The sequence below is a fragment of the Geotrypetes seraphini genome, chromosome 4 (genome assembly GCF_902459505.1).
Source record: "Geotrypetes seraphini chromosome 4, aGeoSer1.1, whole genome shotgun sequence".
Lineage (NCBI taxonomy): Eukaryota > Metazoa > Chordata > Amphibia > Gymnophiona > Dermophiidae > Geotrypetes > Geotrypetes seraphini.
In genome coordinates this window covers 104,904,568-104,924,075 of record NC_047087.1, presented here as the reverse complement: position 1 = coordinate 104,924,075, position 19,508 = coordinate 104,904,568, and the positions used below count along the sequence as shown (strand labels likewise).

Sequence of the window (19,508 nt, the reverse complement as noted above, 5' to 3'; positions counted from 1 at the left end):
AGGGTGGGGTGCCAGGCGCCGTTGGTGATTTTGATATGTTGTGTGTTGAGATTAGGGGATGAGTATGCTGCAATATCGAGTTGATGACCTTTTTCGTGTGTTGGTTCTGGGTTGAGGATCTGGTATGATAGGGTTTTGAGGTATGATAGAATTTCTACTACTTGTTTGGAGGTGTGGTCTTCTAAGTGGAGGTTTAAATCTCCGAGGATCAGATTATTTGTAGAGGAGAGAGAGTTCTGGAGGATGAACTCTTCTAGTTCTTGTTTAGTGGTGTTCCATTTTCCTGGGGTGATGTAGCATAGAAGGCAGTTTAGATTTCCTGTAAGTGTGTTATCTGAAAGTTGACAGGCTAGTAGGTCTAAGTGAGGTGTGGAGTGCTTGGCTAGTACTTTGATGTTGAAGTTGTTTTTTACTATGATTGCTAGCCCTCCTCCTCTTTTGTTGTCTCGGCATACTAATTCAATTTTGTATCCGTTTGGACAAATTTCAATAATGTGAGGGTCTGTGTCTGCTGTGAGCCAGGTTTCTGCAAGGAAGAGGCATCCTAGGTCGTCTTTAATTAGCCAGTCTTTGATTAGTTCTGTCTTTGGGCTTACTGATCTTATATTTAGGTATGAGCATGCTATTGATGTGGTTTTTTTGAGAGGGATAGGGGTAGGAGCTATTTTTGTGAGTATTTTTTGTGATGTCTGTAGTCTTTGTGAGCTTGTCTTGGCATTTGTTGTATGTCTTTTTCCCCAGATTGAGGGTATGCTTGTATGGCTGAATGATGAACAGGGGATTAAGGTTCTTGGGGTTTGGAGTTTCCTGGTTTGTAGGAAGGGTTTGTGTGGTACTGTGATGATTGGGATTGATTGTGTGTGGTATCCTGCTGTTTTCCATTTATCTGTGAAGAGGGAAAGCAGTAGTAGGGCGAAGATGAGTTTGGGTGTACTTGTATCCATTGTGTGAGTGGTAGAGAGTGGTTGTTGTAGGATTTGCTGGTACTTTTGAGGGCCTTAGTAGTTAGATTTCTAGTTAGTGTTAAATTGCTATTCTCACTCACCTCAAGTTAACTTGTGGTGGCAGCTTAGGTTAGCGCTGTTATTTTAAATGGCTCCCTTGCTGGGCAGGAGAGGGGCAGAGCAGGGCTCCCACGCTGACCTCTCTCTCAGGATCGAGTCCGGCTAGCTGTGGCCTCCTGCTGGTGTCTGGTAGGGGGCCCGAAGTGAGACTGAGCGCCGTTAGCGCTGATTTTTTAAAGGCTCCCTTGCTGGGCAGGAGAGGGGCGGAGCAGGGCTCCCACGCTGACCTCTCTCTCAGGATCGAGTCCGGCTAGCTGTGGCCTCCTGCTGGTGTCTGGTAGGGGGCCCGAAGGGAGACTGAGCGCCGTTAGCGCTGATTTTTTAAAGGCTCCCTTGCTGGGCAGGAGTGGGGCGGAGCAGGGCTCCCACGCTGACCTCTCTCTCAGGATCGAGTCCGGCTAGCTGTGGCCTCCTGCTGGTGTCTGGTAGGGGGCCCGAAGTGAGACTGAGCGCCGTTAGCGCTGATTTTTTTAAAGGCTCCCTTGCTGGGCAGGAGAGGGGCGGAGCAGGGCTCCCACGCTGACCTCTCTCTCAGGATCGAGTCCGGCTAGCTGTGGCCTCCTGCTGGTGTCTGGTAGGGGGCCCGAAGTGAGACTGAGCGCCGTTAGCGCTGATTTTTTAAAGGCTCCCTTGCTGGGCAGGGCTAGGCTATTAAACCTAGATGTGAAGAAGTGTGCAAAAAAAAAAGAAAACTGAGCAGAGGGTTTTCTAATGCCATTTCTGTGGAGGAGTGAAAATTTAACTCATTTCCTGCCTTTGTTACGTAGTTAGGAACATTATATAAGTTTTGTTTGAAGATTTTTTTTAGATGGATTATACTATGGGACTCATTTTCAAAAAAGAAAAGCATCCAAAAAATGGCATAAAAGGGCAGATTGCTGTTTTTCTTGCCAAAACCTTCTAAAATTTGCTATTTTCAAAAACTATTTTTTTAGATGGTTATCTATGCTTTTCATCTGCAGTTTGCATAACTCAAGGGGGCATGTTAGAGATGGGGTGTGGGCAGGACTAGGACAGACCTATGACTTGAATGTTTTTCTGCCATAATTGAACATTTAAGAATACGATCAGAGCACAATTTGGATATCTGAAGCTAGACAAGTTTCAAGTTTATGAAAATTTTGATAAAACGCCAATCATGAATTTTAGGTGTTTTACAGTAATAAAAAAGGGAAATACAAACAAGAGACTAAAAACAGGACATAATTGACATATGATAGAACAGGAGGTAAGGGGGGAGAACTACAATATTTAAAAGAAAAGCAAATGATGAAGGGAAAAAACAAAAGGGAGAAGAGACAAGATCAGTTTATTATTGGTCCATAAGCATTCAAAAGACTGGATCAGTTTTCATAAGCATCTTTAAAGAAGAAGCATTTTAATCCTCCTTTGAATTTATCCAGATTATGTTCTGCCCTGATGTGGGTTGGTAAAGAGTTCCATATCGTGGGAGCAGTTACGGCGAATGAAGTGGCCCGACGTGTGCTGATGATCTTTAATGAGGGCACGTTGAGAAGATGTTGGGTGGTGGATCTTAGAGTTCTAGGCGGATAGTGAGGGATGAGAAGTTTATGGATGAAGGCAGGTTCTTTAGTATTTTGTCCTTTGAATATTAGCATAGCAATTTTGTAAGTTATTTTGTGCAGTATTGGTAGCCATTGAGCTTGTTTTAGAAGGGGAGTGACGTGATTGAATCTCTTAGTGTTGGTGATGATTTTAATAGCAGTGTTTTGGATTAATTAGAGGCGTCTGATATCTTTTTGACATATACCTTTTGTATAATGAATTGCAGTAGTCGATTTTAGTTATGATAAGAGAGTAAATCAAAATGCTTAGAGACTGAGGGTCAAGAATGTTAGCTAGGGACCTAATCATTCTGAGTTTATAGAAACAATTTTTGATTACTGCACTTGCACTAGACAACAAATAAATGCCAAAAAAGGTGACCAAAGTGACCAGATGGTCACTGGAGGGATGTAAGCATGACATTCCACACTCCCCAAGTGGTCACAGACCCCTCCCTCCCTTCCCCCCCAAGATGTAAATTAAACAGTGCATACCTATCTGTATGACATCTTCAGATATTATGGCTAGTCATGTTACAGCTGCAAGCAGGTTCCTGAAGTAGCCTGGTGGACAATGTAGTGAATCAGAGAGATGGGAACTCAGGCCCATACTCCACTCTAAGTATTATACTTATGGTGGAATTTGTGAGCCTTCCAAAACCATCCTAATCCCATTGTACTCACATTCAAGTTCAAGTTTATTAGGATTTTATATACCGCCTATCAAGGTTATCTAAATGGTTTTTACAATCAGGTACTCAAGCATTTTCCCTCTCTGTCCCGGTGGGCTCACAATCTATCTAACATACCTGGGGCTATGGAGGATTAAGTGACTTGCCCAGGGTCACAAGGAGCAGCGCAGGGTTTGAACCCACAACCCCAGGGTTACTTGCAGGCATAAGGGCTATTGGTGTGGTGTGCAGTTGGGTACACTCAGTTTTCAGTGGGCTTTGAAGGGTTCACCATATAATATAAGGGGGCTATGGTGAAATGTGTATCTGGGATTTTTAATGTGAGGTTCACTTCAGTGCCTTCTAGGGTATCCTACTGCTCGGCTGGGATGTCTGTGTGGCCAGTCTACTAAAAATGCTGGCCCCTCCTAAGTCCCAATGGCTTGTTCTGTGCATTTTTCTTTTGGACATGTTTTTCTTGAAAGTAGTTCAAAAAGATAGACACATAAGAGCACAAACGCATCCATTTTTGAAAAAATAAGATAGATATTTTGCAGTTTTGAAAACGGGCAGGTTTGGTACTGGACTTTTGTTCATGCTCCACAGAACATCTAAACTCGGATTTAGACGTCATATCGAAATTGCTCCTCCCATATGCACTAATGAGTTGTTTTTTTTACAAATTTTGGGTGAATAATTGATCATTTATGAACATAATAATATTTATACAAGATTTGAAGAAGGTTGGAGAAATTTGGACCAATGAGGAGTGTGATGAGTGGCTAACATAATGTTTATTATAAGCTCCATCATCTGAAGATTCCATTATAATTTCTATAAAATCAAAACATTGGGGAAAGTTGGTTCTAGTGTGATCTATTTACTACAAGGGCTTGAAGTGAATATACTCTATGCTTAAACTGGGATGAGGGATGATCCTCAAGGTTTCAAATTAGTTTTGATAGTTGCTGATCTATTGAACCCAATATATAAACTGCTACTGGATGACCAATCAAATATATACAAATGAGACCCAGATCCTTCGGGGTAATGTATGCAGTTTTCTGGGTGTACACAGAAAAAGGAATGTTTCTATCCCTCATTTACTAATTGACAAGGGTCTTTGGTTGAGACAGGTGGATCGCAATGCAATGTAAACATGGGCATGCCAGATAATGAGGCCCAAAGTAAGGCATTGGATACCTAGGAGAGGCCTCTAGAAAGCCCAATTCACAGCAATGTGAGAACATTTTCCACTGCTAAAAGCAGTTTGTACCATTCTGCATCGGGGCATGCCTATATGTGTAAATTATAGCATACTATGATTTACCATGTGTCCCTGGTGTAGTTGTGAGCATTTACCCCCAACTCTATGGCTGGTATAACTGCTCGCATATCAGAACAGACATGCATATTTGACCGGTTATACTAGGCTCTAAAGAGGAGGGGGGTTTAGAATCTAGAGTGAAAAGATGTGGTGACTGTTAGTCTACTCTTCAAGGTAATATGTAGAAATAAAACAAAATAATAAAGAAAAAAATACAATAACTTTTTTATTGGACTAACTTAATATAGTTTATGATTAGTTTTTGAAGGTAACCCCTTCTTCCTCAGATTAGAAATAAGCAAATGTTGGCAAAATCAATATATATAAGGGAAACGTGAAAGCATTTCAGTGATAGTTGGAGACAAAGACAAAACCGTTTGAATTTCTTTGCAGTGGGACTAGGGGTCTGGATTTTCTGATTGGAAAATCTGGCAACCCTAAGAAAAGGTAACCAATAACAGTGTTCTCCCTAGCGCCTTTCAGCCGGGCGCTCCGCCCAGCTAATTTTGGTGAGCGCCCGGCTGTCAACTCGGAAGGTCATGAATCCTGCTGCCGCTGCTCAACAGGTTGTTTGTTTTGTTTTTTTAAACTCTCACCGGCTTGGGGACTCCCTGGACTGATTTAGCACAGCCTGAAGAGCCGCCAGAAGTACACAAATCAATCCTTGATGCGGGGCCCATATCCAAGAAGTTACAACCAGAGACTGGCTCACCCCTGATCTCGCATTTCTGAACATCGGGATCAGAAACCAAAACATCTCCAACTCCCGGTTAGGTCTTTCAGTCACTTGCTCAGCTGAATCCAGTATACAGGCAGACTGAAGAGCCAATCCTCACTTCATGGGGCACGGCCTGTAACAGTCTATCACAGAGGGGGAGGGGCGTGGGTTAGGAGCAAGAACAGCTCACTCTCCTGGTCTGCTTGGGAGGGGAGGAGAGAGAAGACGGGTGACTAATGCTATAGGGATCGAGATCTGTGTCATGCCCAAGCCAACTGCCTCAAAATGGAGAATCTGCTTCCACTAAAAGGATCGTGGGTCAAGAAGGAAATGACATGTCTGCGGATAGTATTGATTTTACTGCAACAGAGCTGAAAAGGACATTCTCAAGGCAACCCAAAAATAAACTACACGAGCATTTCAAAGGCACGCCGACAATCGCGCGCTGGACATTTGCGCGCCAGGACACACTGAGACCGGACAATTTTTTTATTTTTGAGGGTTACGAAGTAACCCAGTTTTTGAGGGGGGATTCCCTTCATAACCTTTCCCTTCGTAACCCTCAAAAAAAAAAAAAATGTCGGGTCTCAGTGTGCGCTGGTGCGCAAATGTCGGGCGCGCGATTGTTGGCGCTTTTATTTTTTGGTTGCTGTGAGAATGTTGGGTCTCAGTGCGATTGTCGGCGTGCCATTGTCCTGTGGTCACCAGGATTTCTGAGGAAGAAGATCCAACGCAAGATTCAGTTTTCTACAACTCCTATCTAGGTAAGGTGAATTTAAATGTTTGTTGACTCTGGTTGCGATTTGACCTGCATTAATACTCAGTTTTATAATTGTTTAATCTTTCTAGAGCTCATACCCTTTTTTGCTCACCTAGTTTGTGTTAATTAAAATCTTTATCCTGCTGCTTCTGTTAAAAAGTGTGATCTGGCAGTTTAGGGTTTGTTTGTTTTTTTACTCATTAAGGTTAGTTGCCTATAACATTTTTTTCTGTTATATCTGATATCTGACCTATCAAATAGGTCTTCTGTTTTCTTGAATACTACACCTTTCTTTTGTGATTTAGATAAGTACAGGAAAAACACATGGTTTTTAGGATTAGAAAGAAGTAATGTCCACAAAATGAAAGTGCCAAGGAGGGGGGGGGGGTTAACTCCCCCCCATGAGTTGATCATGATCAGTGAACTTGGATACTAGAAAAAAAAGATTTTGTACTCTTTCTAGTTCTGACTCTCACCTCCTTCAGCTTTCTCTCTTCCTTGTCTGTTGCAATGTACTGCAGCTCCTGTACCCAAGCACCACATTTTAGGTGCATGGGCAATCTGGCTTCTGGGGTTTTTCAACTTACTTGTGGTGTTACTATCAGCATAAAATGGACATACCCTTGAGAGGGAGCATGACCTCTTACAGATCTATTTGAATGTGGAATTCAGCACCTAGCCAGTGCTTGCATTGTATTGGGTCATAAAGCTTGTGTTAAAGTTTTGAGTTGTCCTTTCATTTTGAAGTGAACCTTTTGAGTTTGGAGTTAATCACAATGAAGTGTTCATCGTTTTATCGTGTTTCTTTTGGGCTTTATATTTAATCTCTGCTCAATTAACTGATTACAGTAATTCATTTTCTTTACATTTTAATTTGCTGGTAGTGCTGCCCGATTCAGGGGAAAAAAAATTTCAATTTGGCCTATTGAATTGATTTTTTTATTCAATTTGCTTTTCCTGCTGAATCGGGTGTTTTCCTTTTTTTTTTTTTTTTAATGGCCTGGGTGGTTTTATTTTTGTAGGCTCTTCACCCCGACCACCTTTGCCCTCTCCAATTCCACACAGGTGCTGTGGTGTAAATAAGACAAAAAAAATACTTTTCCTCTCTCTTTCCTAGCTCAAGCTCACTAACTGCCTCTTTCTTACCCTTCTCTTTTTTACTTTTCAGCTACCTATCAAATTTCCATATTCTCGATGAAGTTACAAAGAAATACTTTTAAAACCAATAGGAGGAAATTTTTATCACTCAGAGAATAGTTAAGCTCTGGAACACATTGCCAGAGGATGTAGTAAGAGCAATTAATGTAGCTGGTTTTAAGAAAGGTTTGGACAAGTTCCTGGAGAAAAAGTTCATAGTCTGTTATTGAGAAAGACATGGGGGAAGCCACTGCTTGCCCTGGATCGGTAGCATGGAATCTTGCTACTTCTTGGGTTTTGGCCAGGTACTAGTGACCTGGATTGGCCACTGTGAGAACGGGCTACTGGGCTTGATGGACCAATGGTCTGACCCAGTAAGGCTATTCTTATGACTCTCGTTTCAGCCAGACTTTTTTTTAAGTGCCAGCATGTGAATTGAATCGGAAGTTATGTCATGGGGGGAGGGAGGAGAAGGGAAGCCAGCACGCAGAGTGTTAGCATTACAGCCCCGAAGCATTAGTTCAATTCGCTATAGGCTAAGGCGGGAAATAGGGCAGAGAGGGAGTCGCAAGGAGGGAGAGAAGCTTGCAACTTGCTGCTCTTGCTTGCTTCGGGGTCGTCCTTGCTGCCAGGTCCTGCCTTCGTGGAAATAGAAAGTAGGTGGGACCCGGCAGCGAGGAAGGCCCGAAGCAAGCAAGAGCAGCAAGTTGTGAATGCTGGGCTGCTGATGGATGTGTGAGACAGGGAAGGGGGGGAAGAAAAATGCTGCTGCACCCAATTGGGGGGAGGAAGACCAGGGAAGGGAGAGGAAAGATAGATGCCAAGACCATGGGAGAGAGGGATGGAAAGGAAAGGAGATACCAGATCATGGAGTGGGGAGGGAGATAGATGCCAGACCAGGGGAAAGGAAGGAAGGAAGGAGGGAGGGAGGGAAAGGAAGGAGAGGAGATGCCAGATAATGGAGGAGGAGATGGAAGGAGAGATATGTCAGGGCATGGAGGGAGGGAAGAGAAACTAAAGAGACAAATGCAAGACCAGAGGGAAAGGAAGGAGAGGAGGTGCCAGAGCAAGGAGGAAGAGGGAGAGATAGGAGAGGAGAGAGATGCCAGACCATGGGGTGCAGTGGTAAGGAAGGAAGGAAAGGAGGAGAGAGATGCCAGAGCATAGGGGAGGGGCTAGAGATAGAAAAATGGAGAGGGGGTGAAGCTGAAATGAATCATGTTCAAAGGAGAGAAAGGGCACATGATATACAGTTTATTGAAGGGACATAGAAAGAGGGCAGATGCTGTATTGAAGAGAGGGTGGACGGTGGATGGAAGGGACAGAGAGAGGATGGACAGTAGGTGGAAGGGGTAGAGAGAGAGAATTGGATACTTCTTAAATTTAATAAAAATATTCTGGAACAAGTGTCAAACCTTAAAAAAGTAAGTCATATTGAGCATTGAAAAATAATTTATAATTAACTAATAAAAATAGTACACATTTAATTTTCCCCACCACCAAATTTCCTTATCCCGTCCCACCCGGCTACTTTTTCATGCCACCCGCTGGAAAATATTTCTGGGGAGAACACTGCAATGAAGATGGATGAAGAGTGTTGTAATATGACTGGATTTTTTTTTTTTTTTGCTTGGCAGAGGAATCTGATAGTGAAGTTATGTAAAGTTTGAAGTCTTTTATGCTGGGAACATGAACATAATCCAACCTGGAAATTATAAGAGTGTGGAGCGTTGGGCATTCAAGATTTGCAAGTACTCGTACATACTTTTTGCAAAATCAAAAAGCCCTGTTTGATGCCAGAAATTTGTTTTTGAAAGTTTAATTGAAAGTCAAAAATGACCCTAGGCATCAGAAGGAAATTAGGTACAAGTAAGATATGAAATTTTATGAACTACAAGAATATTGATCAAGTTAGTCTTCCTTCTGGTGATAAAATTAATTTTCTAACAGTAAAAGCCTTAAGGCTACCAGTCTGCTAGGAGTTATCGAGGGATTCCTATACACCTAAGAGAGGTTGACCCATTGCTGGCTTTATTTCATTGCACGCATGGAGACAGTTTTGGTTTCTATAAGAAAACCAGGAACTATAATCCCCCTAAATCAGGGGTGTCAAAGTCCCTCCTCGAGGGCCGCAATCCAGTCGGGTTTTCAGGATTTCCCCAATGAATATGCATGAAATCTATTTGCATGCACTGCTTTCATTGTATGCTAATAGATCTCATGCATATTCATTGGGGAAATCCTGAAAACCCAACTGGATTGCGGCCCTCGAGAAGGGACTTTGACACTCCTGCCATAAAAGCAATGGGGAGCACCCAAGACTGAATGATCCTGTCCAAGGGAACATGGCATCATCTGGTAATCTAATGTCATGGCTGTTTTGAAACTTCCCTGTATGGGTGGTGAAGATATGACAGTGCTGTAATTTCGTTGTCTGAGATTCTCTCTCCACTTCTGTCTCTTCTTAACCTTGTCTGTCTCTCCAGGGGTTGCAGACATTGTGCGGAGCTGGAGATGTTAAATCTCACAATGGTGTCGCTGTCCATGTTTACACATGCAACACTTCCATGCTTGACAAGTACGTACACAAAATTCCCATAAGAAATCCTTTAATTTAGGGCTGTTCTTAGAGATCATGTGACCTGGGTTATCACACACTCGTATCCATTTCCTCCGTTACACATGTGTGATATGTTTTGTAGCTACAACGTAGCCAGCTGACTTCAGATTGGCCTAATAGGTTAATCCAGTTCTGCATGCAAGAACTTATAGTCAGTAATGTAGTAAGGTGGGTGAGGGGGGCAGACCGCCCCGGGTGCCATCTTGGTGGTCGCGCCAGCACCACTCTGCCCCCCCACCACCACCACCATGCTCGCGCCTTCCTTTCCCTGCCTTCCCCCTGCCCCCCGTACCTCTTTGGATCTTCGCCAGCGCAAGCAACTACTCTGGCCTGCTGCTCGTGCCAGCCTGGTTCCCTCTAAAATCACTTCTAGGTCATGGGGCCAGGAAGTGATGACAGAGGGAAAACCAATGCTGGTGCAAGCAGCAGTCCGGAGAAGCTGCTCATGCTGGCAAACATTTAACAAGGTATAGGGGTGGGAAGGGAGGGTGCGAGTGGGGCGTGGGGGGCACAGAAGGAGCTGCGGGGTGGCACAGAATAAGAAGGGGGCTTGGAGAGCAGGGCCTTCACTATGCCACCGCTTATAGTCTTCCTTTTCTTACCCAGCGCAATGGGGAATCGGAACTGCAGGTTCCTGCATGCAGTGTGATAAGCTCAAGACTTGATCAAGCTATCGGAGAAATCTGCATAAAAAAATGGCAGCCCTGTTTTTTAACAAAGCATTTAGACGTATGGACTTTGTACCTGGACTCCCCAGTGCTTTGGAGTATCCTGCATATGTTTCTCTTCACCCCTCCTGTCCTACCCCAACCCCAAGTATGCTGGGATCAGTGACAGCAGGTTGAAATCTAGCAGCTTTCTAAGGAACAGTATGAAAGCATTCAGAAGCTGCATATTAAGGCAAGTTGCATTAGTGAGAAAAATTCACCAAGCTCTTGGCCATTCCTGGGGGAGAGGAGAGAATGACAGGTTCCACCATTTCCAATTTAATGTCAGAATACAAGTAGAAGAAATGAAAAGGTGCATCATTGTTGAATATGACATCTTTCTTCTCTTCAAAAAGCAGCTACCGATGTGCTACCTACAGTACTCCTTGTGACTTTTGTGCCTGATTTTTCCTCACTTCCCCCTCTTTTACTAAGGCATGCTAGCTGATTTAGCGTGCGCTAATTAGTTAGAGCACACTAAGGGCCTGTTTTACAAAGCCAAGCTAGCGGCTGCCGCATGGTAACGGTCCCAAAGCCCATAGAGATAAAAAGGGCTTCGGGGCTGTTGCTGTGCGGCTTTGTAAAACAGGCCCTACATCGGTTAGTGCACCTTAGTAAAAGGACCCCATTGTGCCAAATAAACAATGATAATATCACAGCTGCCAACTCACCAGCTCCAGAAGGGACATTTTAGGCCAGTCCTGGCTTTGAACTTAAATCCTAAAGCACCGATGTTCATAATCCCTGATCTGACTCATTGAACTTGAGGATTATTCCAGTGTTTTTCCAGGTTGTAGGTCTGGTGTGTTGGGAGCACTCTGCCGCTTTCACTCTGGTCTATTATGCAGACAGTGAGTTTCTGGAAACAGATGAAGGCACATATGTTTCAAAAAGCCTTTCCATACATTTCTACCTAGGAATAGGCATGTGACTGAGGTATAATAGCATGGCATTGACAGGTATGAAGTACTGTAGTTTAATACAATGATGTATTTTCACTTGATTAGCAAGTTCAATATTGTTATGTAATGTAGCTTTAACTTTGTTTTTCGTATTTATTTGAGTATTTTATTTATATGTATAATTGTAAGCCACAAAAGATTTGTGGGGTTTAAATAGATGAAATATTGAAATCATTGAAGTTCTGCAGGTCTCATAATATACCAGTACAGGGTTGTTAGACTGGTTCAAGTTGTCTGTACTTCAGCTGGCTAAGTTGACAGTTATGCAATAAGTTTCCTTTCTTGCTTTGAAAGTCGTTATGATGTCTGGAGGTCAGTGCACATAACTGTCCATCCCAGTAGCAGTTGTGCATATACGAGGGCGGTTTGAAATCTTTGAGGAAAAGAAAAGTTAAACAAATATTTTTTTAAAATTTGACAAAACCTATTTTTCTGACAGGATGGAAAAACTTGATACTCGCTGGACTATGTTGAGAAATATAACTGATTTTAAAAAAAATATTTCTTTAACTTTTTTTTTTTCTTTTTTAACAAACTTTTCAAACCGCTTTTGTGTTTAAGATTGTAGAATGATTGGAATTCTGCATGGACAAATGATGTCATATGAATACATATTATTATTTTGCAGGTGCTTGTATAATTCAGATGGCGATTTTCTAATTGGTAAGTTATTGCCTTTAGTACTACGGTAACCCTTGCTGATTTATGGTACAAGCTTTTTTATTCAAAGCGTTAACAAATGAACAGCATTCCTCAGTCAATATCTGTGTGATAACAAGATATTGTTGAAAAGAAATCGCATTTTAAAAAATGGTACACCTTGGAAATTTTTATCTTACAGTACTATAATCCCTACTCCCTCAACCCCCCCTCCCCCAACCAAACCCTGTTATCTGCTGCTGGAATCAAATACAACTGTATTTAATATTTCTAGTACGGCTCCTTTCCAGAGGAGCAGGAGAAACCCAAAAGTGTTCCCGCGTTTGCTGAAATATTTTTCCAGGAGACGAGCCCATGTCTTGAATTGAATTTGCAGTATCATGTACGCTCTCCAACATTTCAAAGTCAGTGGTAAAGGAGAGAGCCATTACTTTAAAATCAACTTAAGATCCATTTACACTGCTCATTTCAAGAAACGCTTCAGTTCCCTAAAAATACTCATAGCTAGCATATGAGCATTGCTGAAATCAAACATTATCTTAATTCAGGAGTCCTTGGTATGGCGGCACCAGACGGAGCCTTCTTCTGGTGTTTTCTGGCCACTGTTGGAAACAGGAAACTGGGCTTTTTGGGCCTTTGGTCTGTGGATGATTGACAGCTGTGCCTAACAGCACCAATGAGTTAGGTGCCATTTATAGAATCAGGACCATAGGGTTGAATTCTCCAAAATGGAGTTGAAAAATCAGTGCCGACTAAAAAGCATGCTAAATACTAATCTATAAATGGTGCTCAAAGAGGCACGGTGGGCATGATTCTATAAATGATACCTAGGTTCTATGCTGCTAGGCGCCCTAATCAGACACCTAGCGACACCTAACTGAAATTTGCATGCAGTTTTTTTGTTTGTTTTTTTAATTGACTTAATTGGCATGTTAATTACAATGACATTAAAAACTGATTAAAAAAAATTTAAATTAGGGTTGTGTGTGGAATACCATGCTGTGCCTAGTGACACCTAAGTTGAGGCACCTACTGGCAAGCAGGTGTGGTTAGGGGTGGAGTATAGGTATGGTTGACTTAGGCCTCATTAGGCATCTGTGGAGTAAATTGTGGCGTTCTGTTTTAAAAAATTTGTATACCAATAAAATCTGTTTTGACCACCATGTCTGCTCCGCAATGCTGTCAGTTCTTAACTTTGAATGGATACATATTCTGCTTTTTACCTGTTGCCACTTGGCAGGATAACTGTTTTTGCTGTGAACTGCCTTGAACTGAAGGCTTGGCGGTATATAAATTATTATTATTATATGTTCAGCTGCAGAATTTCACCGCTACATGTACAAATATTTTCATCGCTCTCCCCACACCCCCAAACTATGACCCCTTTTCATGATTCAAATGACCAAAGCTGTATGTTTATCTACCGTGTATTTTAAAAGACACTGATGAGGGTGCAATACCACCACCAGCCACAATATTTTGAAAAAGCTTATACTGTACGTTGTCTGTCCAAAACATCAAGAAAAGCTTTTGAATAGTATTAACCTGTGTGTGTCCACAGTGCAGTGTAGCAGACATAGAGGTGTGCTATAACTCTGAACAGGGAAGAATAGACGACAAAGGATTTAATGTCTTCAATATCTAATTCCATCTCCTGGAAAATTTCAATAATCAATAAGGCTATCTCTGTTTATTTGCTGCAGTGCCTCAGCAAGGTAAACTTCTCATCACAACAGAATTTGGCAAGCTGCTAGTGAAACCCAATGAAATCTGTGTCATTCAGGTGAGAGCTGGGACTTGTTAAGTTTCTACTAAGTGAATAATTCCTCATTCTAGTTTTGCTCCTCCCACCATTGAATTCAGGGGTTCTTCTTGCACATCCTTCCTTAAGACCCACTTCTCTCTGGCAAATGGCAGCAGCAGCAGATTTGCATTCTATTATTTGAGAGGTATGGCAGAGAGCCAGAGCAGTGCATGTAACTATCAGTTGCCTGTATTTCCCTTCATATCTGCTTGGTTTTCATGGGAAACTGTGTGGTCATGCCAGCATGCAAAGCAAAGTTACTAGCCGGCTACAAGACAGGCTGATCCAGTTCTGATTTGGCCCTATTGCCTGCACTGATTTGCAGTTGTCATGTTCCTAAGGAAGCATTATTGTGGAACCCGTGCATAAAACAGGGTAGATTCAGGACTGGATTTGTTTGTCTTAAAAAACCCCAAACATTGAGAAGCCCGTGTTGACTAGATGAAACCAATGGGTAGAAGTAGATTGATGAATTGCAACACTAAGTCATCACAGTCATCCCAGTCATCCCAGGCCAGGGTAGATATGGAGACCTGAATCACCTCCCCCCCAACCAATCCTTAGCACACAGAGCCCGCTACCTTAAGCCTATCCCCATCACCCCTCCCTCTTCTGCACCCAAGAGCTTCAAAATTGCCCTTGCAAATGCAAGATCCGTAAACAACAAAGATATCATTCTAAGTGACTTCCTTACAGAGAATAACTGGGACATCTTCCTAATAACTGAAGCCTGGCTGAAAGACAATGATGGAGCCACACTAGGTAAGCTTTGCCCATCAGGGTATCAAACTCTAGCCTGCTCATGCACCGAGACACGAGAGGAGGAGGTGTAGCCGCTATTATTAAATCCAAACTCAACCCAAGATTAATAGATGCCATCACACTAAACGCACTAGAATGCCTCATCTTCTCAGAAGGTCACAACAGAGATCTCACCATAGCCCTGATATACAGAGCTCCCCATTCTCCAATGGCTGCCTTAGATGACTTGCTATCCATTCTTAGCAAAGTGGTCATCACTTACAACCAGATTATCATACTAGAAGACTTCAACTTAACAAACTACTCAAATGAGACAGGATCCCCAGCAGACTTCATCACATCACTCCAACTTGACTTCCACCAAATAGCCCCTTCACCAACACACTCTGCAGGCCACATCCTAGACCTAATCTTTATCCAGAAAGAGACATCACTCATCACAGAGACTCCTAACTGCTTCATCCTGGTCTGACCACCATCTGATCATATTTAACCATACCTACTCAAGTAAACAACCAACAACCAGTAAACAAACCCAACCCAAGAAAATATACCCATGCAGGACGTGCTGGTGCTGGTGAATGAAGATCCTTCCTGTTGCCTGGGCCTTGAGCATCTGCGCATGTTCAAGGCCTTCTGGCTCTCGCTCTCTCTGAGATTCTCGGAGAGAGTGAGAGCTAGAAGGCCTTGAGCATGCGCAGATTCTCAAGGCCCAGACAACTGGAAGGATCTTCATTCATCGGCACGTCCTGTGGGCTGTGTGCCGGTGCCAGATCGGGTAAGGTTCTGTTCGGGCTGGCGGGGGGTGCCGGATCACGGGGGTGGGGGGGGCATTCATGAGCAGGGGGGGAGCGATGCTGGTTCTCGGGAGGGGTGCTCACAAATCGAGTCAACGCTCGGATTGCAAGTCACGATTTGCAAAAAAATGTTTTGCTCATCTTGCAAAACACTTGCAAACCGCGTTACTCGCAAACTGAGGTTTGACTGTACTTTGGAGCTTCATATCATGACCCCTTATTCTAGCACTTCCTTTCCTTTGGAAACAATTATATGGATGTCTGTATCAGAGCTTGTTTGCCTCTCTATAATAGTGGATTTCCCCCTCTATCTCTGTTCATATACAGCAAGGAATGCGATTCAGCGTAGAAGTGTTTGGGGAGACCAGGGGATACATCCTGGAGCTGTTTGGAGTACATTTTGAGTTACCTGACTTGGGACCTATTGGTAATAATTACTCCCTAACTTTTTATACTTTTATGAATTCATATTTTTGCAAAATTTTGCTTTACAAAGTTGTCAGCTGCTGGCAAATGAATAAAAAAGGGCAGCAAAGCCCATTAAAAGAAAATATTTTTTAAAAGCAGAGTGCACCCTAGAGGTCTGCACGGGAACAGGGATTGCAGGAATCCCAAGGGTCCCAGAGGAACCCCCCCAGATCCACAGGACTCCCATGGAGATGGAACCTGGGTTTCAGAGGCCTACCTAATTTTCCATCAATTCAGTTGATGATTGCCGTACATCCACCAGTTGGAAAGACAGAGCTAGAGCTTGTATTCTATTCAGTGGCATTGCCACACTAATTTTTTTGTGTTGGGGGGTGGGGGAGAGGGCTGGAGCTCAAAAAGGGTGGGCAGGGGCTGTTCTACCTTGCATTGAACTAACATAATATTCACCCAGTGATGATGTTGTTTATAACCCTTGAGACTACATAGAGCATTTTCAGATGTGACCAGAGATAACAACCAGATATAAAAATAGCTTTCACTGGCTAAACAGCTGTACCCCTTTGAGGTCTTATGTAATTGATTCCTCTTAGTCCAAGAATGGTTGGACTAGTAATACCCATTTTGGTACCCTTAAACACTTTCTTTTTGAGTGTCCCGCCATCTCCAAATTTTGGACTGAAGTCTGGAATATGATCTGCTCAGTCTTTAAACTTACTGCATATTTTTCTTATGCAGCCACTGTCCTGAAAAGTGTCTCTCTCAATTCTGCTTTAAATGATTTTAATGCTGTATTGTTTGATTCTATACTCATTGCTGCATTAAAAATCATTTGTAGATCTTGGAAGGACCTCTCACAAGTTACCTACGCCAGATGGTAGAACCAGATTTGTTTGCTCTACAGATAAGAGTTGGATTTTTTGGCAATATAAAGCTCATATTTCTTTTAACAAGAAATGGTTGACCCTAGTCACATGACCTAATGTCTATTCTAATTATTTCTGGTGATGTATGCATTTCTTATTTCTGTTCACTGTTATTTGCTTATATTGTATTTTATTTTAAATAAACTAAGACCTTAATTAAAAAAAGTCAAAACTGTCAGAAGTAATTGCTGCTTTTTATGGGGACAGGTAACTTTTATTGGGGGGGGGATTCCTTGCGGGGATGGAGGAGATTCTGATGGTGATGGGCGGGGTCAGGCAGGATACTGGTGGGGATGAGTGGAATTTCTGTCCTCTTACAACTCTAGTGCGCCCCCCCATTCCTACTTCCCTCCTACCTCTCCCCACCTCCTCCAATTGATCCCCATGACACTTCCCACACACCAAGCCAAAAACCTGATGGTCCAGTGGCCCTCTCCTGAGATAGTCAGGGTCTTGGACCCCTCCCAGTTGCACTGGGAAGGGCAAGGCCTGCCATTTTGAAGAGGCAGACCTGTTGGCAGGAGGGAGTGGGCATCCCTCCTGCCTTCTATTTAAGATTGGAGTTGTTGGGGGGGGATGTCAGCCATATGGCCAGGTGGAGGGGGGTTGGTCCCCCCAGCTCAGCCCAGCCCACTAGACCACCAGGCTTTTGTGGAAGGGGAGAACTTGGTGGCGGTGGGAGGGGGACATATCTCCCTTTCTATTTGGTTCTGCTCCCAGTCCTTCAGATGTGAACACAGAACTGAGATATTCAGCTTTATCTTTATCGCCTTCTACACATTCCTTCCCTTCACCTTTGAGTCTCACAATTCCACTTTTGCACTTCCTCCTATCTCTAAAATTTAAAAGAAATCTTGTCCTCTCCATTTTACTGTCAGCTATTTTTTCTTCAAGACTACTCTACCAGACTACTTTCCAGACTACTCTACCAGCTTCTCTTAGCTTTTCCAGATATTTTTGCCTGTTTTCCTCTTTCTGTAATCTTGATATTATTTATGATTTATAATTTTCCTTACCTTTTCAGCTACTACTTTTGAGAACCAAAGTGGCCTTTATCCTGCATTATGTTTCATACCCTCTATGCTAACTTCTCAGAGCAAATAATTGAACTCTTCTTCAGTTTCCACTTCCACCAGGATCAAAGACCTGAACAAAGTTTTTTTTGAAGTCTAGAACCTTTGCTTTTTAATGAACTCTCTCTCTATATATATCTGTCTTAATATTAAACCATACTATCCGGTGATCTACAAGCCTTTGTTTCTTTCTTCATTTCAGGAGCCAATGGCTTGGCTAACCCTCGAGATTTCCTGGTGCCTACAGCCTGGTATGAAGACTGTCAAGTACCTAGTGGTTACACAATCATTAGCAAGTTCCAGGGAAAGCTCTTTGCAGCCCAGCAGGTAAATAAGTAGCCTCTTCAAAAGTCCTCTGTTATAGGTCACACTTAGGGGATAATCCGGTACGTGATAAATTTGAACATAAATGATTAGAATACTGATACATACATGCATATGTAATCACATACACACATAAATACAGAAAATGCACTTAAACGCTATTCTGTAAATACACGCATATCTTACATAGTGCATGTGCATACACATGGGTGGCATCTGGGCAGTGCATGGGCAGGACTCGCACATTTAGGCATAAGCACTTATACCAGTTCTATGGTGATGTAATTACTTTCCTTTATAGAATGCATCGAAATATACTCATAGGTCAACTAGCATTATTGAATTTCTCTCTTATTTTGTGTAAATAAAAGCAATATTAACAGTATTAATCTATGATATAAGCAGCTAGATGGACCAGAAACTGCAGTATGACTATAGGTGGTTAGAAGAAATCTCTCCTCTACTTGGTGTACAAGGTGATATTTATTAACGATATCTATAAAGTGGAAACAGCATTATTTCTCTACAGTATTAAGAAACAGACTTGCACTATTTTTATAATCCTTTGAACCTTTCCTATTTTAATTCTTTACCTACATTCACAGCAATCGCTGGGCTGCAAATCACATTGCCCACTCTCGACTGGACTGGGTCATCCTGACTAGCTTGGTGCAAGTGCAGCTGTGCTGGCTACAGGGGCCTATTGGCTACTGCTTTTACTGATGACATTTGGGACATTTTTATGTCGAATATGGCCTAAAAGAATCAGCAATAAAGCCAAAGAACCAGTTTCAACTTTGGCACAAATAGGGGAATTCTAAATATGGCACAGAGCTTCAGGCACTAGTTTTGTGCTGAATATTTGGTGCAGAAAAGCGTCCTAATGGATACAAAGTGCCAAAATGGGGCAGGAATGGCAGATCTTCGTGGAAACACACTTACATGCTTATTTATAGAATAGCACCTAAGGGTTTCCACACAGATCTGCAAAGGGAGCGTGGCCATGGGAGGGGCATAGGTGGGTCAGGAGTGTTCCTTTAAAATACACACAGGGGGATATTCTGTAAATGACACCGAAACTTAGAATTGCCCCCTTGCCATGTGCATGTGTGTGTGGGGTATGAGCTGCCTTTTCTAGATATGCAAGAATATTTTCATGGAGCTGCAGCGCTGGCGTTAACTACCAGCTACGTTCCTCCAAAACA

The 19,508-nt window shown here is 42.6% G+C and overlaps 1 protein-coding gene across 1 annotated transcript in view; it reads left to right on the top strand.

Annotated features, from left to right (window-relative positions):
• The window catches only part of HGD (homogentisate 1,2-dioxygenase), a 96,113-nt gene that overhangs the window by 62,819 nt on the left and 13,786 nt on the right, over nt 1-19,508 (top strand). Inside the window, exons 6-10 of the mRNA XM_033940322.1 lie at nt 9,729-9,820; nt 12,160-12,194; nt 13,895-13,974; nt 15,882-15,981; nt 18,182-18,306. Coding sequence (XP_033796213.1) covers nt 9,729-9,820; nt 12,160-12,194; nt 13,895-13,974; nt 15,882-15,981; nt 18,182-18,306 — 432 coding nt within the window. The remainder of the gene's footprint in view (nt 1-9,728; nt 9,821-12,159; nt 12,195-13,894; nt 13,975-15,881; nt 15,982-18,181; nt 18,307-19,508) is intronic.